The sequence below is a fragment of the Chiloscyllium plagiosum genome, chromosome 17, assembly GCF_004010195.1.
Source record: "Chiloscyllium plagiosum isolate BGI_BamShark_2017 chromosome 17, ASM401019v2, whole genome shotgun sequence".
NCBI lineage: Eukaryota > Metazoa > Chordata > Chondrichthyes > Orectolobiformes > Hemiscylliidae > Chiloscyllium > Chiloscyllium plagiosum.
The window spans coordinates 53,624,700-53,647,465 of NC_057726.1; the positions used below are offsets into that span (position 1 = coordinate 53,624,700).

Consider the following 22,766-nt stretch of genomic DNA (forward strand, 5'->3'; position numbering starts at 1 on the left):
TCCAGTCTCCCCAATGTACAGGAGACTGCATGGGGAGCAACGGATACAATAAATGATATTAGTGGATGTGCAAGTAAAGCTTTGATGGATGTGGAAGGCTCCTTTAGGGCCTTGGATGGAGGTGAGGGAGGAGGTGTGGGCACAGGTTTTACAGTTCCTGCGGTGGCAGGGGAAAGTGCCAGGATGGGAGGGTGGGTCGTAGGGGGGGCGTGGACCTGACCAGGTAGTCACGGAGGGAACGGTATTTGCGGAAGGTGGAAAGGGGTGGGGAGGGAAATATATCCCTGGTCGTGGGGTCTTTTATATACTCAGACGCAGTGTACACGCAAACAGAGGGAACTGCAACTTAAGACCTGACCTGAGAGCAACTTTATTTTTGAAAACAGCTGAAAGCAGGCTAGCTAGCAAATATAAACATAACAGACATTACTGAAATATTATATTTTAACATTAATATGTTGAAAAAATAACGGACATGTCTCCGTATTAAGACAGAAACTCGTCTAGTGATCTCATGCTGAAGCCAGAATTCTGTTGCTGGAATAGCTGACTTTATGTGTCTAAGTAGTATTTATGTCTGTGAAGAAACCAGAATTAAATCAATTTCTATTTTGACAAGGATGAAAGGAACAAATAATCAAGAAGAGTTCTCTAATTGGAAGATTTTTCACTAATGTAAGGTTCACAAGAGGATGTTATGTTATGTCCTGTATTACCTCTGCTAACTTATGAAAGAGCATAAGGAAGAAAAATAAACTTAATTTTTTTATGTTTCGCTTTTAGCTGACCTGAAATGCACATAAATTTCAATTTAAACCAATGAATAAAACTTTTATTTGCATACACTGCAGAGTGATAACTTAGAGTTGAAGACTGATTCCTTTAAATCTGCTACATCTAAACTATACAATTAAAACAAAAAACTTTTTTTTAACTAGGGGATTGAACCTTCAAGAAGTGGACAATATCACAGTTATCTCGAAGAAGGTAAAGCTTTCCTGTAGCATTTGAATTTAAGATGTATTATTTATTTATTGGTATTACCCGCTTAAAGCATTGGTTTTTACATTTATTTCCAATATTTGTTTATTCAAGACAAGAAGTACACAGATTTGTGTCAACAATTTGAAAATTCAATGAGTAGCAATCTTGAATTCATGCATCTTAAGTCTATGGTGGACTGCTACAGCTCCCTGCTATTTTGTAGAGCAATAAGGATTCCTAAGAATAGTTTCACTTTCCCATGGTGTTGCTTACAAGTATTGCAGGGGCATAGGTTGTCTTGGATTGTAGCAGACCATTAACATTTGAAATCACAACAGTGATGAATAACCAGATATAAATCTTCATAGGTTTTATGGAGATGTTAGTGAGTGGTTATATTCCTGGCCTAGTAATCAATAGCCTTGGGGATGTGGGATCAAATCAAAGTACTGCTGCTGCTAGTTCATAAATGCCCTTTAGATAAGGAAATGTACAAATCTTCGAGGAGTAGCCATGGGCACCCGCATGGGCCCCAGCTATGCCTGCCTCTTCGTAGGGTATGTGGAACAATCCATCTTCCGCAACTACACTGGCCCCACCCCCCCATCTTTTTCTTCGCTACATTGATGACTGTATCGGCGCTACCTCGTGCTCCCACGAGGAGGTTGAACAGTTCATCCACTACACTAACACCTTCCACCCCGACCTCAAATTCACCTGGACAGTCTCGGACTCCTCCCTCCCCTTCCTAGACCTTTCTGTTTCTATCTCAGGCGACCGAATCAACACGGACATCTACTACAAACCAACCGACTCCCACAGCTACCTGGACTACACCTCCTCCCATCCTGCCCCCTGTAAAAACGCCATCCCATTCTCCCAATTCCTTCGTCTCCGCCGCATCTGCTCCCAGGAGGACCAGTTCAAAATACGCACAACACAGACGGCCTCCTTCTTCAAGGACCGCAATTTACCCCCCGACGTGGTCGACGGTGCCCTCCACCGCATCTCCTCCACTCCCCGCTCCTCCGCCCTTGAGCCCCGCCCCTCCAACCGCCACCAGGACAGAACCCCACTGGTCCTCACCTACCACCCCACCAATCTCCATGTACAGCGCATCATCCGCCGCCACTTCCGCCACCTCCAAACAGACCCCAGCACCAAGGATATATTTCCCTCCCCACCCCTATCAGCTTTCCGTAGAGACCACTCCCTCCGCGACTCCCTTGTCAGATCCACACCCCCCACCGACCCAACCACCACTCCCGGCACCTTCCCTTGCAACCGCAGGAGGTGCAACACTTGCGCAGTACTTACGAGGCACATATTTATATGTACAGAAACAGACACATACCACCACGTGAGGCCAGGGTGTTGCCATCGTATGAGAAGCTAAGACAGGAGGTGTCACTGCCAGGAGCATGTGCCTGTCGATTATGAAACTTCGTATGAACCTATGGTATGAATGAACAAAGATTAACAGAACATAATCAGAACATCAGCCACAGCTGTCTGCTCAACATCTGCTTCAAACATGACTGTACACGATCAGAGGCATCATACCCGAGATTTCCTTCATGCTCCCTACTCCGACCTATCACCCTCACCTTGACCTCTTTCCACCTATCACATTTCCAACTCCCCTCCTCCAAGTCCCTCCTCCCTACCTTTTATCTTCTCCTGCTGAACACTCTCTGCTCATTCCTGAAGAAGGGCCTGTGCCCGAAACGTCGAATCTCCTGTTCCCTGGATGCTGCCTGACCTGCTGTGCTGTTCCAGCAATAAAGTTTCAACTACAAATCTTACCAAGTTGTGTCTACATGTGACTCCAGACAAAACATTATAGTTGACTCTTAACCATCCTCTGCAATGGCCTAACATACTGCTCAATTCAAGAGTAATAAATCTTTGCCAGCAATGCTCTCAACTCAAAATAAGAAAAATGGAAATTATTTTAGATTATTATTGATTATTCTTTCTTAATCAGTTAACTTTGGTCTTCACCCGTCTCCAAAGGCTTCTCATTCTCAGCTTTTTTAAACTGTAAATTTTAAGGGTCTTCTTCCTATGATGTAGTTTTACAGGATGTTCTGAAGGTACATATATCTTTTTTGATTCATCTTTCTCTAAAAACTTTCTCCTTTATCATTGTTAGTATGGTTCAAAAATATATTACTTGTTGTGGATGTTCATTGTTTGGTGAAATTGATATCACTGAAACAGTGTTATCATGATGGTCTTTCTACCTTCAATGATCAAATATTGATAGGCTCATTCTGGTTGCTGTGCATGAGCAAGGCGACTGACTGTGTGGAGTTTGCACGTTCTCCCCGTGTCTGCGTGGGTTTCCTCCGGGTGCTCCGGTTTCCTCCCACAGTCCAAAGATGTGCAGGTCAGGTAAATTGGCCATGCTAAGTTGCCCGTAGTATTAGGTAAGGGGTAAATGTAGGGGTATGGGTGGGTTGCGCTTCGGCGGGGCGGTGTGGACTTGTTGGGCCGAAGGGCCTGTTTCCACACTGTAAGTAATCTAATCTAATCTAATCTAATCTAATCTAAAAGTATTCTGCCAACCTTCAGGCAAAATTACTGTGCACCAAAATCATCAAAAATCACTTGCTCTTTGTTGTAATTTGATAGCATTAAAAGAAGCCCTACATTTAAGTAATTTTTGTCACACTTGATATGCAGTGTGACAAAGTTGTGGGAAGTTACAGGGCAAAAGTGAGGACTGCAGATGCTGGAGATTAGAGTCAAGATTAGAGTGGTGCTGGGAATGCACAGCAGGTCAGGAGTCCTGATTAAGGGCTCCTGTCCGAAATGTCGATTTCCTGCTCTTCGGATGCTGCCTGACCTGCTGTGGATTTTCAGCACCATTCTAATCTGTGTGAAGTTACAGTCATGTATCAGGTGTGATATTCAAATTGTGTGTAGAAAGATCTGTTCTTTATGATATTGATAGTGGGAGAGCTGTTGGTTAGAAACCAGGAAATCTCCCATATTACGTAGTGACAGTGAATATTTAACATTCCCTTTAAACATTGACTGCCAAATGTTATCATTATGTTAAGTGTTTTGTTTTCACCCCCTATCGTATAATTTGGAATATTAATTTTAATTGTGCACCTAACTATTATAAAGAATTGAATGAAAATCGTATGATATAACTTATGAAGATCAGAATATATTCATGTAATTTGGGGAATATTTGTAATTGTTTAATCATTGCTGATATTTGCTAGAAATATTATTGTAGGATATTTTCGATTAATCAAAACAAAAAAAGATGATAAATACATTTTTACAGGGAAGAATTGCATACTTTTTCCAAGTACGGAACCAACCCAAATAAAATGCGTTAATTTTCAAAGGGCAACCATTTGAATTAGTTTAATTACTTTTGTGGCATGCAAAAATCACTGGCCATCACTGTTTTTACTGGCATCTTTATTCATGATTTTGATATTGAAATATAATTTGGGTTCTGTTTTTAGCCAATCAGAATGCCATAACATTTATCCTGTTCCAAAATGGAGAATTGGCGAGAGAAATAGGTTTCAAGCAATTTTTTTTTTAGAAGTCCCATCTTTATCCAATTTAATTTTTACAAAATGCACAATAATGCATTTGGTTAGATATAACACTTTAAAAGGCTCAAGAGTGGGAAATAAAAAAAAGTACATCTAGACAGTCTTTTGAATAATTTCTACTTAAAACTGTTTCTTGAGCATTTAGTTTTAGCTTTGGGTTAATAGCAAAATAGTTATTTCTAATGTTTGTGTAGCTTTGTTATGATAGTGATTTTTTTAAACCTATATTTATAAGTGATCAAAAAAAATTAAAATTCAAAGGAATTCAGAGTTTTCCTGAAGCTATTGAGATTCTAAACTTAAGACTTCATGCAGACTAGAAATACAAAGTTAATAATCTTACGACAGTTTTAGCTGTAGAATAATTCATGAGTTTAATTCATTTGTCTTTCAGATGATAATAAAACCTATCACTCACCATCTCGCTCCTCTCTACGTTCTGTTGGGAAAAGTGTTTGTAATCGATCCAGGGAAGGATTCAGAGTAACATTTTCAGATAAAATTCTGGATTCTAGCACTGATGGAAACAATATCCAGAAAAATTTCATGAATTCAGATTTGCAGTATGACCTTGTGTGTAATAAGAAGGAAAGCTTGCTTCAGACCAGAGAAAGAAATCTTACAAAATACACAGATACTTCTATGAAAGATTCTTCAGCAAACAGTGACATAAACAGTATAATATCACATGATTATCACAAGCAATTAAACACAGATATGAAAGTGAATCAATCTACGCTGGAGCCTCCGAATTCTTATTTAAACCGTCAGACAGATAAAGCAAGCATTGGAACCCACAATGACAGATTGTTTAAAATTAATTCAGGTAAGAGAAATGCTACCCTTTGTAGTTTTGTTTCTTTATTTGCCCATTAGTTGTAGCCTGATTTTTAAATTTATTTCAATCTACTTTCTATTAGATCAGTAGTGTTTAAGTAAGCTTTGTACAGTTTTTATTACTATGCTAATATTTGTACAGTTTTTATTACTATGATCTTTACCACCAGGGTATTACTTATGTAAAGAAATGGTTACCAGCTTTTTTTAAGCAGTTTTTTTATTCACAATTTCTCTTTTAAGGGGAAAGTATATGGAGTCAATCTGCCCCATATCTATCTAGTTCCCCGCATACTGGATAACAATGTTGAGGAAAATCAAATCAAGATCAAGAAAATGTGTTGGAATGATATTGAAATATTATTAATTTCAAACAAAAACTTAAAAGCACTAACAGAATTAATATTTGCATAACTTATTTGTGACAGTGAAGACTTTATTCCAAACATAGATATAATAATTTTCCTATACCTTATAGTGATTAGGAGATGGTGGGTTGGGAGGGATATGCTACTATTTGAGTAGCACCAACAAGAGAGGTAAAATATTTCCTTCTTCCGTAACCATGGTTTCCTGCCCACTGTGGTTGACAGAGCCCTTAACCGCTCTGACCTATCACCCATGCTTCCACCCTTGCCCCTTCCCATCACTCACAACAGCATAATTGTGTCCCCCTCATCCTCACTTTTCATCCCACTAGCCTCCACATCTGAAGGATCATTCACTGCCATTTCAGACGACTCCAGCAGAACGCCACCACCAAACACATCTTCCCCTGTCTGCATTTTGCAGAGACAGCTGCCTCTGGGATACCCTAGTCCATTCTTCAATGACAACCAACACCATGCCAACTTGCTCCTTCCCTGCTTACCACCCAAGGGACTAAAAGTCTTTTCAGATGAAGCAGCATTTCATCTGTAGCTCCTTCAATCTGGTCTGTTGCATTTGCTGCACTCAATGTGGCCAACGCTACATTGGAGAAATCAAAAGCAGACTGGGTGACTGCTTTGTAGAACACCTCCAGTCTGTGCACAAGTATGACTCTGACCTTCACGTACTTGGTCATTTTAACACCATCCTGCTAGCATGCCATGTTCCAGCAAAGCACAGCAAAAACTGGAGGGACAACATCTCATCTTCAGACTAGGCACTTTATAACCTTCTGGGCTTAATATTGAGTTCAACATTGTCAGATTGTGAACTCACTCTAATTTCTTCTCTTTTTTTTTTAGCTTAACTTGCTGCATTCTCTGTAACCATGTTCCCCTGTCCAACCCTGAACTCCCCCCCAACAACACCCCAAGTGGGGCCATCTGTTTTTCCCAGTTTGGCGGTTAGACACACCATTGTTCTGCCATTCTCACATTCTGATCACTTAATCTGCACTATCAACACCCTTTCTCCCCCAGCACTCCATCCCCACTCTACTGCATATAACTACACATCAGCTCTGATGAAAAATCATATAGACTCAAAATGTTATCTTGCTCTCTCTCCAAGAATGCTGCCTGATCTGCTGTGATTTCAAGTATTTTGTTTCAGGTTGTATGTTTGCTCGCTGAGCTGGTAGATTTATTCTCAAACGTTTTGCCATTATACTAGGTAACATCATCAGTGACCTTCCACTAAAGTGTTGGTGTTCTGTCCTGCTTGCTATTTATTTGTCTTGGTCTGTTGTAGTGGGTGATATCACTTCTGGTTCTTTTTCTGAGAGGTTGATAAATGGGGTCCAAATTGATATGTTTGTTAATGGAGTTCCAGTTTGAATGCCAGGCCTCTAGGAATTCCCATGCATGTCTTTGTTTGGCCTGTCCCAGGATGAATGTAATGTCCCAGTCAAACTGATGTCTCTCTACGTCAGTGTGTATGAATACTATTGATAGTTGGTCATTTCTTTTGGTGGCTAGTTGGTACTCATTTACCTCAATGGCTAGTTTCCTGCCTGTTTGTCCAATGTAATGTTTATTGCAGTCCTTGCAGGGTATTTTGTATATGATGTTCATTCTGCTGGTTCTTGATACGGGGTCCTTTAAATTTATCAGGATGTGTTTGTGTTGTGGTAGGTTTGTGCGGTACTGTGATACCTAGGGACCGGAGTAGTCTGATCGTCATCTTCAAGGTGTCTTTAACATATAGCAGAGTGGCTAGAGGCTCTGGGCGTGTTGTCTCTTCTTGTTTAAGTCTGTTATGTTGGAATCAATGGACTGAACTCATCAGGTACCAGTTGTTCATGGTAATGGCAGGAAGCTAGCCACCAGGATACATGATCACCAACTAGCCACCAAAAGACATGACCCAATTATCACTAGTATCCATACACACAGACGAAGAGGGACACCAGTTCGACTGGGACATCATATCCATCCTGGGACAGGCCAAACAAATGGGAATTCCTAGTGACCTGGCATTCAAACTGGAACTCAATCAACAAACATCTTGATTTGGACCCCATTTACCAACCCCTCTGAAAAAGAACTGGAAGTGATATCACTCTCCACAACAGATCAAGACAAATAAACAACAAGCGGGGCAGAATACCAGTGCTTCATCTGATGTTACCTAGCATGGTGATAAAACATCTGAGAACAAATCTACCAGCTCAGCGAGCAAACTTACAACCTGATCCACAACCTGAGCTACAAACCTTCTCAAATTTTTCTTTTCAGTACAGATTCCAGCATCTACAGTAGTTTGCTCCTATTTCAAATGAATGTTGTATTATGCGTTGATTGAAAAACAATTGAGTAAAAATCGAAGTGCTTCCAGCAATATAGTGGAGGCAGAAATTTCGATATTCAGTGCATCAATATGATGTAATCTCCCATAAATACATAGTTAAGAAAGGATATTAAAGGAATATAGTGCATTTATCCTCTGTATGTATTGAATAGAAATACACATTGACATTAAGGAAGATCCTGATTGTTTGCCCTCATTTTTTTTCTTAATCTGTCCAGACTTGAAAACAAGTAGCACATATGGAATCAGAAAAAATACCTATGTAGATGATGGTGCTAGCAGCCAGAGATCAAAAATGACTTCTAGCAGCTTAATACCTCGTCATGGAACTTCATCATCTGACCACTTACTTGATCGGCAAAGTTTGGTTTCACCCGCCAGTTCTTTCACATCCCTTTATTCCAATAGTTCAAAGAGAGGTTTTATTGACCATATGAGTGCAGAATTTACAACCAACAAGAACTTGGAGAGACAATCACAACTAACTACAGCGAATGTAGAAAACTTTGAGTCTAAGTTAGAACCGAAGAAAACAAGCAGTTTAAGCTCACTATCGTGCATACAACCAAGTTACGATAGGAAGGTAATAAACTATACTTAATAACCTCAAAAATATTTATCCTGAGCTCACTTCCTCTTAGTGTACACACAGTCAAGTTTTTCTCCAGCATTAGGCGATTGATACAATTACGCACTCCTAACCCACAACACTTTCCACCATGTTCCTTGTCACTGACCTTGCTATGGCCCTGAGATTTTTGCCATGAGGAGAACAGGAACTTATGCAGTCTAATCCTCAGGCCAGATGAAGTCTAGTATTTTTCTAAACTGCAGCAGTGACTGTCCTTCAAAATAATTAATTGAGTATGAAATGCTTTGATATGTTTTGAGTTACTGTAAAATTCTTTTCTCTTTAATTTGATTGTGCTTCTTGCCATACATGAAAGAAACAAAAAATGTTGAAAGTGCGCAGCACAAATTGGTCACTGTCCGCCAAAGAGAACACAGATGAAATTTTGAGTTATTCTATCATCAGAACACACATATATAGTTGGTCACTTTCTAGCCATAGATTTTTGATGAGCATTTTGTTCTTTCAGGTTAGTAAATCCATAATATTGTACAAATTAACCTGTGCTATTTTTCAAATATATTTCTAAACATTTAGCCATTTCCCAGTTTAGAATTTTCACATTTGATTATGCCATGTCCTTTTCCCACAACTATTTTAAATTGATGATATTATGATTGGTGTTCCACTAAAACGTGTCCGCCTGTGCTCTTTGGTCCTCAGAATTAGATCTAACACAGATTCCTTGCTTGTTAGCAAGGGCACTAATCAATAAAGCTATCTTCCATATGTTTTAGGAATTCCTCTCCCTCTTTGCCCTTTACATTGTGACTATCAAGTTCATATTAAAATGTTTGAAATTCCTATTTATCAGTGTTTTACAGCTCTTGTATAGTATCTTCCCGTGATGTGCCTGAAAATCTGCTCTTTACTTCCTTCCCTGTTACCCAGTATTAAACTCTAGAAGTTATAGTTCCTTTGTTGTTCTTTAATTCTAACTAAATGTATTTTATCTTTAACCCTTTGATCACTACTGCCAAACTTCTTTTTTTGTTACTGTCACCATCTTTGGTTATTCTGTAGCCAAAAAGATTAATTTTCATTCCTCTTTCTTTTTGTCAGGCTTTGTTATTGAGTCAATGGCAACTTGCGCCCCTGACACATTAAACTTACATCCCATACTATATGTGCATTTATGCACATGCTCCCCAAAGCTGACTTAGACAATCACATGTTTGACCCTGGTCTATCAGCCTCCTTTTTCTGAACTATTCTTTAACTCTTATTTTGTCCCTCCCATGCACTTGTGAACTTTGTTTCACTTTACAAATATTTTGTCTTGGCTGCCCACCCTACGATGTTAGTTCACTTTCCCAAAAGGATATTTTTCCTGATAAGCTAAGATGGAATTTTTTTTATCTTGAACAAATTCCTCTTACGTCAGGAATGTGAAGCCCACTTTCCTGCACCATTTTTCCAAACCAAGCATAATTTGTTTTAGCTTACTAATGCCATAGTTACTGTTGATTATTGCTGAATAACCTTTCTTAGGCAGATAACTAGCAAACACAAATGTGAAGTTTCATTCCTTCAGTATTATTATTTGACATTTTTAAAATTCAGTAATATTGTAGTTTTATTTTTTTCTTCTCTTGAATGGATCTTTGTTTTCCACTCCCCTTTACATTTCTCTCTCTGCTTCAGATGGTACTGTTCATTTTACAGTTCTTCAATCAGATTAATTAGAAAGATACACAGTTGCTTGACTCATTCAAACATATAGAAAATAGAACATTACAGTTCTATGTTACAGTTCGGCCCTCGATGTTGCGCCCCCTGTCATACTAATCTGAAGCCCATCCTACCTACACTATTCCATGTACGTCCATATGCCTGTCCAATGACGACTTAAATGCACTTAAACTTGATAAATCTACTACTGTTGCAGGCAAAGCATTCCATACCCTTACTACTCTCTGAGTAAAGAAGCTACCTCTGACATCTGTCTTATACCTATCTCCCCTCACTTTAAAGTAGCAGATACCCTCCCAACTCCATCTCCCACTTACAGCAACTCAGGGCACAGGATCTCCTGGAAATTAAATGGGCAACAGTCAGTCTGCTAGATCTATCCAAATTGTTTATACATGTAAAATGACATGCCAAATCATCATGTAACCAAAATTAGAACCGGTGATTTTCAATGTGCTTTCAGTCTAAAGGTGATAAATGCAAATATTGACATACATTATAAAACAAGCATTTCTATATTTCTCCCTCCACTAGCAAACAACGCTGAATAAATTGCATGAAGTAGAGGAATGTGGAGATTATCGTCCTCGAACGCCAGTTGGGCTCAATTGTAATTTCTCTGCGAGTATTTCCTCCCTCTTGCTGAATCTACTTGATCTAGTAGATCAACATTGGAATGGTTCGAGATCCCTTCAGTCAAACCAAAGATTTCTTAGTAAGCTGGCTACTTTGCTTCTTTTTTGTCATATATATTCATGTAGACTTTAATATAGAGATTTTGAAATCAAGCTAGATGTTTTACTTCAGGTGGCAATATAATTTGAACAAAATTTTGCTTTTTAATGTTTAGTTATTTTCCTGGAAAAATCTTGAAGAGGAAATTGCATTTTGGTGATTATCAGAGAATTACATTTACAAATTTCTTAATGTTATATAATGTAAACTTTACTTCATAATCTTCAATATTTTTGGTTTTTTAACAAATTATTTATGTCATTCTGAAAAGACTAACAGATTAACAATACTGAAGGATACTAAAGCATTAGGATTGAGATGAAATGGCTATGCAGATTTCTTGAGATAATGAAATTTTGATTAGACAATTCAAAAACCATATTGCTGTGATGATCCTACTAATTTTAGCACAGCAGGAAATAATTTGTCATCTTGCTCAGTAAATTGTTATTTTTGCTGATGATGCGGCAAACTGCTCATTTGAAGGAGTAATATTGCAAGATTTACTGTGATTTTGTTTATTGAAAACAATTCTGAAATAAACCAGCTTGTTGTTTAACATTCATCCTCGTATCACTGAAGTGATATCAGACTTTAGCTTTTGGAAGCTTAGAGAAGTGCATCTGGCCAATCGTTATCTAGATTATATAAAAGGCTTCAGTAATCATGAATCATACTAATTGTGTTTACTACATAGTGGGCAGTAAAGGCAAAATAATTGTAAAGGAATGCCACCTCTAATGTTGAAATTTTGTAGGGTTGATTTGGGAAATTTAATCATTATGCCATTACAGTCTGAGATTTTGTACATGTTTAAATATCAACATTCTTAAAACATAAGATGAAAAAAATCTAAGTCAAACCAACCTTATAACATCTATCAGAATTCATATCCTATATTAAGAACTTCAAAAAAATATAACTTTTGATGATTAGGTCATTTTCCTAGGGTCAATGTCTCATTAAATTACAAGAGCAATAATTTGTATAATGCCTTTAACTTAGTAAAATATTCCACGGTGCTTCAGAGGAATATTTATCACATAACATTTGAAACTGAGCCAAATGAGCATATATCTGATTAGCTGATCATATGCTTCGCTAAAATGATGCATTTTAAGGAGTATCCTAAAGAAAGAAAGAGAGGAGAAAAGTCGATGCAAAGAATTACAGAGTTTAGGGTCTTGACAACTGAGGACAATGCTATCAATGATTTGGGCAATTGAAATCTGGAGTGTTCAAGAAGTCAGAATTGGAAGAATACAGAAATTGGAAGTTGAACTGGATCATCAATGGAAAATCCTTGGGGTTAGGTATGATACCAAGGTTTAAAGAAAAGTCAAATCCAATCTCAATCAGCAGTTGTGAAGGAGTGGAATTGAGTTAGATGCTCGAGAACATTTTGTGACAGGTCCAAAAATAATTTATTTGGTGGAAATGTCTGCTTATCCTGTACTGGTTTTGTTGAGAAGCTAATTTAGAGGTGAGAAGCTAATTTAGTGGAGAGAGGTAATGGGAATGTAATGTCAGCATATATGTAATTACTGCTGCAGTGTTTTTGCACAATATCATCAAGGCAGAAAACTGATGAGAATTAGGGTGCTAAGAATAGATTTCAGGGAACACAGAAGTATCAGCAAAGGAAGCCTTCAAGGCTAATTTTCTGGCTCTGATTGTATAGCTAAAAATTGAACCAAGCAGGTATAAACTCACCCAGCTGAATAATAATTAGAAGAAGTGTTGGGTGGGGTGGTCAACTGTAATAAAGGCTATAGACAGGAAAACAAGTCGAGGAAGGATATTTAATTTTTGTAGTTACATATCATATATTTTGCGACTTTATTGAAAGCTGTTTTGGTACTGTGGTAGGGAAATCTTTATTGGAGGAGTTTAAAGATTTTTTGAAAAAATGAGAACCAATTTAGGAAGATGCAATTCTTTCAAGGACGTTGGAGAGGAAACTGAGATTGGAGATTGAGATTGTAAGGATAGAGAGATCAAAATTTGATTTTTGAGGGGAATGGTGGTGATAAATTTCAGGGAGCTCTCATTCCACTTGATACTGTTTAAAAAAAAACACTTTGGGGAGGGGGGGGGGGGGGAAATCCAAGATGGCGGTGATCCTTAAAATCTGCTTTGCTGTGCTCTGCATCTCAGCTCAGGCAAAATAGCACTTTCACCCTCCCCACCTGTTATTTTTGTGAAATTTGGCATTTAAAGAGCTATAGAATCTGTACAAAACTTTACAATGTCTGTTCTATTAAAGAAATATGACAAAAAATAAAGGTTCGAGTAACTCCCCAACACATGGGACACTCACTGGAGATGCCGGACACGCCTGTGGCTGCAGCTGCAGCCCCCTCCACTGGTGTGTCAGAGTCACTCACTCGTCAGGCCCTGGCTACAGAGTTTACAGAACTACAAGAAATGATTGAGTCGTCGATTGAGGAGACGTTCCACCATGGGCTGGACCTGATCTCGGCCATGCTGCACAAGCACGAGGAGCAGCTGGAAGGCCTTGGATGCCGAATGGAGAAGGTTGAACGAAGGACCTCAGCTTTGGAGACAGCGATCGACTCTTCAAAGCAGCGGATTCGAGCTTTTGAGAAGCAGGTCCTTAACTTACTTGAATAAATCGATGATCTCGAGAACAGAGGTGGGCGAAAGGATCTCCACATCGTGGGACTGCTGGAGGGAATAGAAGGAGACCAGCCAGCACGTTTCTTTGAGAGCTGGCTGCTGCAATATCTTGGCTGGATGAAAGTTGAGAGGGCCCATGAGTCGCGGTGTGTAGGCCTGGTTCAGACCAGCACCCTTGCACAATCCTAGTGTGACCCCACAGTTACAGGGACAAAGTTAAAGTTATGGAGGCCTCCAGAATGAAGGGGAAGGATCCACAGGCCTTAACATACAAAGATTCCAGGGTAATGTTCTTCCAGGACTTTTCTGCGGCTGTGATTCGTAAAAGGAAGTCCTTTGGTGAAGCCAAGAGAAGACTGAGAGACCTTGGTATTCAGTATTCTTTGAGGAATCTGGCGATGTTTCATTTCACTTATGATGGGTCTGTGCACTCATTTGACTCTTCAGAAAATGTGAAAAACGTTTTGGACGCTTTAAAGTAGACTGGATGACTTAAAGGATGTGGACAATAGTCTCTCTATTTTTTCTTTTCTCTCCTTTTCTTAAAGTGTTGCTGAATTTTTTCTGATATCAGTGGAGATGGTTAGAGTGCCTACTTTAATTTCCTTGTTAATTTTTTTCTTTCCTTTTGTGGCTTGGGTTTGGGATGCAGCTCAAGCTGGAAGGAGTTATGAAGGTGTTGTTGGGATATGTAAGTGCTCCCTGTGGGCAGGAGGTGTAGAGCTCCTCACTAAGTGCCTTATGTTTGGTTTAGTTTGTTGATTTTTTGTGTTTGTAGTTACTAGTATGTTAGTTGCAGTAGCTTTAGTTTATTTATTTTTTAGACTTTGAGTTTTTTTTGTTTGTGCTCAGCAATTAGTAAGTCAAATTCTTCCTTTTTGGATGTTGTTATAGAGACTTATGGCTAATTGTGTCCTCAGATGGTGTACCTAGAGCATTAGAGGGAGCGATTCACCAGTTTAGAGGAAAAAGGTGCTTTCAAGTCTTAGGGCAGACCTTGCCCTTTTGCAGGAGACTCATCTTGATGAGAAGGAACATCTGAAATTGCAGCAGGGTGTGTTTGATTAGGTGTATTTCTCCTCTTTCAACCCTAGGACTAGGGGAGTGGTCATACTTACTCGGAAGAATCTTCCATTTAAGTTGGTGGATCGGATTAAAGATGAGTATGGGCAGTTCGTCATTCTTAAAGCCTCAATACATGGAGAAGAGTATGGTATTTTGAATGTTTATTGTTCCCCGGCACATCCCCTTAAATTTTGATGGATGCATTCTCCAAACTGCTGGCTCTTGCACCGCAGCAGATTATTATAGACAGAGACTTTAATTGTCTTATGGATCCCATGGTTGATAGAAAGCCTAGAGGCCCCTCAACACTTGCTTTACAATCTAAGCAACTCGTGGACTTGTATGTGGAATTGGGAGCGGTGGATGTCTGGAGGTGTCTCCTCCCCACGGGTAGGGAGTTTGTTCTTTCCTAATCTGCACAAGTGGCGGCACGGTGGCACAGTGGTTAGCACTGCTGCCTCACAGCGCCAGAGACCCGGGTTCAATTCCCGACTCAGGCGACTGACTGTGTGGAGTTTGCACATTCTTCCCGCGTCTGCGTGGGTTTTCTTGCGGGTGCTCCGGTTTCCTCCCACAGTCCAAAGATGTGCAGGTCAGGTGAATTAGCCATGCTAAATTGCCCGTAGTGTTAGGTAAAGGGGTAAATGTAGGGGAATGGGTGGGTTGCGCTTCGGCGGGTCGGTGTGGACTTGTTGGGCCGAAGGGCCTGTTTCCACACTGTAATGTAAGCTAATCTAATCTAAGTGTCACACTAGGATTGATCTTTTCTTAACCCCTGTGTTAGCCTTGGATTCGGTAACATTTTGTACAACTGGAAATATTACTATTTCTGACAATGCTGCAGTATACTTAGAAATTGGGGTTAAGGGCAATGTTACAGGCTCTCAGCACTGGCGAATGGATCCCTTTATTCCTAAGGACAGTAGGTTCATTGAATATTTCTTAAGTGAATTTAAGGTATTTTTAGCCACTAATTCGGATACAACCTGTCTATTCTTTGGGAGACTACTGAGGCTTGTGCAAGGGGGAATAATTATTTCTTAATCTGCCAGTCAAAACGACAGAAGGGGGAGCAGCAATGCCTGCTTGAGGCACGGCTAAAGACAGCTGAGAAGGCATATTTTGATAGGCCATCGGAGGTTAAGCTGCAGCGGGTTACAGCTTTTTGGTCCACCTTGAATTCCATGCTCACGCAGACAAGGAAGGAACTTTCTTTTGCAAAACAAAGACTGTTTTGAGCGTGGTGTCAAGCCGGGCAGATATCGAGCATATCTTGCCAGGAGAAAGAATGTCCCCAAAATCCATTACCTCAGTTAGGTATGGGACTAGGATGTTTACTTGTGATTCAAAGAAGATCAATGTTACATTTTGGAAATTTTATTTTGAACTCTCCCATTCTGAAAATTGGGAGGATGTTTGAGTTAAGATGGAGTCCTTTAAGAACCTGGATCTTCCAGGTGTTACCTCCGAACAGGCGTCTTTCCTTAATTCCCCTTTAACAGTACAAGATGTACAGGAGGCTATGAAGCAGAGTGGGAAGGTGCCTGGCCCTGATGGTCTTCCTAGCAAGTTTTACTAAGAATTTATAAATATATTGTCAGGGTCGACATTAGACATGTGTAATTACTCGTACCGCCACGAACACCTCCCGTCACCCTTAAGAGAGACTAATAGTTCTCTTATCCTTAAGAAATGGAAGACCCCGGAAGAATGTGTCTTCTACAGGCTAATCTCACTTTTAAATTCTGATTTTAAAATCTTGTCCAAGGTTCTAGAGTTAAAATTGGAAACTGTGCTGCCTTTCATTGTTAAAGACAGCCAGACTGGTTTTATAAAAGGCCGTAGATCTTCCAATAATGTCAGGAGGTTACTGTATATGATTCAAGCGTGTCAGCAGCAGTCGGTTCAGGGATTAGTGATCTCCTTGGATGCATAAAAGGCATTTGATCAGGTCAAGTGGCCATATCTTTTTTGTACCCTTGAACGATTTGATTTAGGGGAGGTTTTTATTAGGTAGGTAAGGGTCCTCTATAGTGATCCTCTGGCAGTGGATCTCACCAATGGTGTGAGATCTAGTAATTTTAATATCTGTAGGGGCAGTTGGCAAGGCTTTCCCCTCTCACCACTTCTTTTTACATTGGTGATTGAGCCACTGGCAGAGGCTATCTGCAGGGATTCTAATATAGCTGCCCTAGAAGTAGGATCAAAATCGTGGAAGATCACGTTATACGTGGATAATGTTCTTGTCTGTTGAATCCAGTGGTCTCAGTACCACATTTGATACAATGTTATCAAATGGGGTTCCTTTTCAGGTTATAAGATTCATTTCTCAAAATCGGAGGCTATGCCTATGGGGGAGGGGGGGGGGCGTCTTAGGAGAATATCTGATGTGGAAAGTGAATCATGGTTCCCCTTTAAACGGGAACAGCAGGGTTTTCTTTTGTTTAGGCATCTTTGTTACTCCTGTTTTTGATCAGTTGTTTAAGGCCAATTTTGCCCATTTGCTTGATAGGATTAAGCAAAATCTTCAGTGATGGGAGGCGCTTCTAAATTCCTGGCTAGGCCGAATAGCTCTTATTAAAATGAATGTCCTTCCCCATTTGCCATACTCTATACGAACACTCCCCTTAATTTGTCCTAGCCATTCCGGAGACTTAATGGTTGGTTTAGTTCCTTTATCTGGCGTCATAGGCAGCCTCTTATTAAATTGCAGTTGCCCCATTGATTGAGGGGAGTGGACCCCTTCCATATTAAAAGATATCAACTAAGTTCTCTTTTATCTTCTGTTAGTGACTGGGCTTGTGAGGATCTCATGTCAAATGGTTAGATATTGAGGCAAAATATCCTCTCTTTAGCCTGTTGTTTTTAGATAAAATGAAGATAGTTACAGAATATTGTCGTAATCCGATAATTATTAATACTGTCAAAGCGTGGAGAGCAAAGCGGCAGAGGGAGGGTAACAGATTCAAAACATCTTTTCTTACCCCTATAGTTGGTACGCTGGGTTTTCAACTGGGGATAATGGACCCCGGATTTAAACTTTGGGCAGCTAGGGGAATCTCTTTTTTGCGTGATTTATTTGAAGGTGAAATAATGATGTCCTTTGACCAAATAACCCGTAAGTATGGTTTAGCTAGCAGAGACCTTTTTCGTTTTTTTCAGGTCAAGGCTTTTATTCAAAAATGGACCACAGGGGGATCCAAGATGGCGGCAGTCTGAGCGGTCTGCTGTGCTGGGCTCTCTATCATACGCCTGGGCAAAGTGGACCTTTACACACATCCCCCTTTTCAACCACCCCAAGGAGAAAAAAGTATTAATTTAAACTTACTGTTTATTTTGAGCTGCTGAAATCACCTAAGACACCTTCAGGCCAGGATGAAGACCAGTGAAGGAAAGGGGCCTAAAAGAGGACAGCAAACAGGCCACTCCCCTACTGTATCAGAGTGTTGCAGCCAGTACTCAGTCTCCCTGGATAGCCCCTTTGGATCCAGCAGGACAGCAGTACTTACTCTTGGAGTTTGCTAAACTCTAAGAGTGGATTCAAGCAACACTGTCTGCCATGCTAAAAAAGCATGAGTAGGAAATGCAACTCCTGGAATGAAAACTGGAGGCAGTGCAGGAAAGGACTGCGGCATCAGAGACCTTGGCTGAAGTCTTGGGAGGAACGACCCGAATGTTGGAAGATCAGGTTTGGGTCCTTCAGGATCAAGTTGATAATCTAGAAAATAAAAATAGAAGAAAAATCTTACGGATCATGGGCCTCCCGGAACATGAAGAATGCGAAGATCTCACTGGTTTCCTGCACGGATGGCTCCCGAAGTTCCTGCAGTTAGAATTGCAGTTGGGCCTGGTAGGTGTGGAGCAGGCCTATTGGATCACAACACGCAGGGCCTGGCTGGAGCAGCGCCCCTGTATGGTCCTAGTGCAGCTCCTGTATTATAAAGAAAAAAAATTAATAGTGGAAGCAGCAAGAAGATTGGGAAAGAACTCGCAAGTCTTAATGTATAAAGGTTCAAAGATAATGTTTTTTCAAGATTTTTCAGGAGCCCTGGTCAAGAGGAGAAGAACATTTGATGATGTTAAAAAAGAATTAAGGAACTTAAACATCCAATACTCCATGAGATACCTGGCCATGTTGCATTTCACCCATGGGGGGACGGCATTTAACTTTGACTCTGCTGAAAAGGCGAAGGACTTTGTGAAATCTTGAAAATGAAGGACCTGAGTTGGGATGGGAGGGGAGGGGGCATTATTGTGAACATTGGTTTGGTGTTTTTTTTTCATTTACCCCCCTTTTTATTTCCCTTTCCCCCTTTCCCTCTTCCCCTTTTTTGTTATTATTGGTTGTACATGTATGGTTTTGTTGTAAATTTGTTAAATTGGAACTATTTTATATATCAGTCGGCCGGGTAATATCTAGGATTTTTTTTAATGCTGTCTCTTTGATGTTGCATTTGGGGTGACTATATTCATGACTAAGACATTTGGGCGGGGGGGGGAGGAGGGGAATGGGTATCCACTCTTTATTATTTGTGAATTGCCTGGGGCTAGGGCACGGCCTCAGCTAGAGGGAGTTAAGATGTTGATAGGGATTGGGAAGGGTGCACCCTATGGGCAGGGGGGACGATCCAGACCGAATGGGGGATTATTTGGGTATTTGTTTCAGTTAAATGCAGTGTTTATTTTTTTACGTGTAGTTGTTTCTATAGGAATAGTTCTCAGATTTCATAGAGTTAGTATCTTTGTAACCTGTCATGCCTCAGATAAGTTCCTTCCTCCTGGGAAACCACGGGCTGTCCTAGATGACCATGGCTAGTGATTTGTTCAGGTGGTGCACCTGGAAAATAAAAGGGAGTCATTCTCCTGTTAAAAGAAAAAAGGTCTTGTTGAGCCTCAGGAAGGAAAGGGTGGATATTGCCCTGCTGCAAGAGACACACCTAACTGACAAGGAACATTTGAAACTACAGCAGGGGGTTATGACAAGGTGTTTTTTCATCCTTCAGTTCTAAGAGTAGAGGGGTAACTATACTGATAAGAAGGAACCTCCGCTTCCAAGTAATGGAGCAGATTAGGAATGATCATGGAAGGCTTATTATTTTGAAAGCCTAATACATGGAGAAGAATACGGTGTTCTGAATGTATACGGTGTTCTGGTATGTCCCCCGACGCACCATCTTAAATTTCTAATTGATGCAGTGACCAAATTAATGAATCTTGGGGTTCTTGAGGAGATTTTAATCACCTTGTAGATCCAGAGATTGACAGGGTGCCAAAGGGCCTAGCAGATATGCCCATGCAGAACAAACAGTTGGTGGACATGTGTGATGAGTTGGGATTCGTGGATGTGTGGAGGTATCTTCACCCTAACGGAAGAGATTTCACGTTCTATTCCAACCCACACAAATGTCATACGCGAATTGATATGCTTTTTATGCCATCTGATGGTTTGGACAGAATATTTGCATATAAAATAGGGAATATAGCTGTTTCGGATCATGCGCCAGTGTACTTAGGTATTAAAGCCAAGGGCAGTGGAGTAAATGCATGTCACTGGCGCATGGATTTATATTTGTTAGGGGATAGTAAATTTATCGAATATAATTACAAGGGAATTCAGGACCTTTTGGGATATTAATTCAGGTACGCTTAGTAATCTGGCAATACTTTGGCAGACCTCGAAGGCATATTTACGAGGTCTGATTATTTCATATTCGACGACTAGAAAAAGGCAGAGGGAGGAGCAGCAGGAGTTGCTGGAGGCCCGACTGAAGGTAGCTGAGAAAACATATTATAATAAACTGTCATTGGTTAAACTTCAGTGGATCACAGCTGTCCGGGTTGCCCTTGACTCAATACGCACACAAGTGACTTAAAAAAGAGATCTCCTTTGCCAAACAAAGACTGTTTGAATTCAGAGATAAGCCTGGCAAATATCTGGCTTTTTTAGCCAGGAGGAAAAAAGCCTCCCAATCTATTACCTCTGTTAGGGAGAAGACTGGTACGATTACCCGTGATTCAAAAAAGATCAATGCTAGGTTTAGGGAATACTTTGAAGAGCTATATCGGTCAGAGGGGAGCGAACATAGTACAATGGGAATGCAGTCCTTCTTTGAAAATCTGGACCTCCCCAATGTGAGTAAGGAGCAGGCTTCCCTTTTGAATGCGCCTCTAACAGTACAGGAAGTGCAGGAAGCAATAAGACATCTCCGAGGTGGCAAAGCACTGGGGCCAGATGGATTCCCAACTGAATTTTATCAGAAATTCATAAACATATTAGTGAAACCACTTCTGGGGATGTACAAATACTCTTATACGCAGGAATGTCCGCCGTCTACTCTTAAGGAAGCTAATATCTCCCTTCTTTTAAAGAAAGGGAATGTACTTCATATAGACCAATCTATTACTGAATGTAGATTTCGAAATTTTATCAAAGATGTTGGCACTGAGGGTGGAGAAGGTTTTGCCCCATATTATAAAAGAAGACCAAGCAGGTTTTGTTAAGTGCTGCAGTTCCTCTTAACAATATTGGGAGAGTACTGAATACAGTACAGGTATGTCAGCAAAGATTGGTTCCGGGGTTGGTGGTCTCTTTAGATGCAGAAAAAGCCTTTGATCGGATAGAATGGCTGTATCTATTTGAGGTTCTAGAGTGTTTTGGTTTGGGGGGATCCTTTGTCAGATGGGTAGCGGTACTGTATAAGGATTGTAACGCAGCAGTTATTACAAACGGTATTAAGTTAAATAATTTTAATATTAGAAGAGGTAGTCGACAGGGGTGTCCTTTATCACCGCTGCTATTTACCTTGGCGATTGAACCGTTAGCCTAAACTATTAGAAGAGACTCTGAAATAGTAGATCCAAAGGTGGGAATGGGGGAACATAAGATTACCCTATATGCTGATGACGTCCTTTTATTCTTGGCCGATCTGGAGAAGTCTATTCCCTGGCTGATCCAAACAATTAATTTATATGGTAGTTTTTCAGGTTATAGGATCATTTTCACAAAATCGGAAGCTATGCCGGTAGGGGCTTAGTGGAGATGCCTAACTTGAAGGATAAAAGGCAATTCCCGTTTAGGTGGTCACCAAAAGGTTTTCTGTATTGGGGAATTTTTAATACTCCTTCCTTCCAGTTGCTGAATAAGGCTAACTTTGTACAATTACTAGAGAAGACTTGCAACGATGGAGGGATTACCGTTATCATGGCTGGGCCGAATAGCTCTGATTAAGATGAATGTCCTTCCCGACTGCTGTAGCCCATGAGAATGCTCCCGTTACTGTTATCTAGACAAGTATTACGGAGGTTTAACGTTGGCTAGGGTCCTTTATTTGGTGCCATAGATGTCCTCTAATTAAATTCATTAATTTCGCAAGCTGAGGGACGGTTGGATCTTCTGGATTTGAAGAAATATCAAATAAGTGCTTTGTTAACTTATGTTGGTGACTAGGTATGAGGGAATTCAGAATCGATACGGCTTGATATTGAAGCCTCACAGTTGAAATGTCCTCTAATTAATTTATTATTTATGGACGAGATGAGATCCGTAACCCAGCAATGCAATAGTCCAATTATCTTGAATATGGTAAAAGCCTGGAGGATAATGAGGCAAGATGAGGGCAACTGGTTTAAGACTTCACCATTTACCCTTTGGTAGGAGCCCAAGGATTTAAACCTGGGGTAATAGACTCTGGCTCTAAGACATGGGAGAACAAAGGAATTCTATGTTTGGGAGATTTGTTCAATGGAGAGGTCCTGATATCATTCAGTCAGTTAAGTCAGAAACATGGATTATCCAATAAGGATCTTTTCCGATACTTCCAGATAAAGGACTATATACAGAGGAAGACCACACTCTT

The 22,766-nt window shown here is 40.2% G+C and overlaps 1 protein-coding gene and 1 long non-coding RNA gene across 5 annotated transcripts in view; one reads left to right on the forward strand and one right to left on the reverse strand.

Moving 5' to 3' along the window:
* Positions 1 to 19,099, reverse strand: part of LOC122558484 — a 22,870-nt gene extending 3,771 nt beyond the window's left edge. Inside the window, exons 1-2 of the long non-coding RNA XR_006314158.1 lie at positions 18,660 to 19,099; positions 4,990 to 5,088 (exon numbers count right to left, since the gene is read on the reverse strand). This is a non-coding gene — a long non-coding RNA (uncharacterized LOC122558484). The remainder of the gene's footprint in view (positions 1 to 4,989; positions 5,089 to 18,659) is intronic.
* LOC122558483 (centrosomal protein of 72 kDa-like) overlaps positions 1 to 22,766 on the forward strand; it is a 99,015-nt gene that overhangs the window by 41,196 nt on the left and 35,053 nt on the right. For all 4 annotated transcript variants that reach the window (XM_043707116.1, XM_043707115.1, XM_043707118.1 and 1 more), the window contains 4 exons: positions 939 to 987; positions 4,966 to 5,397; positions 8,366 to 8,730; positions 11,005 to 11,185. In XM_043707116.1, the coding sequence (XP_043563051.1) occupies positions 939 to 987; positions 4,966 to 5,397; positions 8,366 to 8,730; positions 11,005 to 11,185 (1,027 nt within the window). The remainder of the gene's footprint in view (positions 1 to 938; positions 988 to 4,965; positions 5,398 to 8,365; positions 8,731 to 11,004; positions 11,186 to 22,766) is intronic.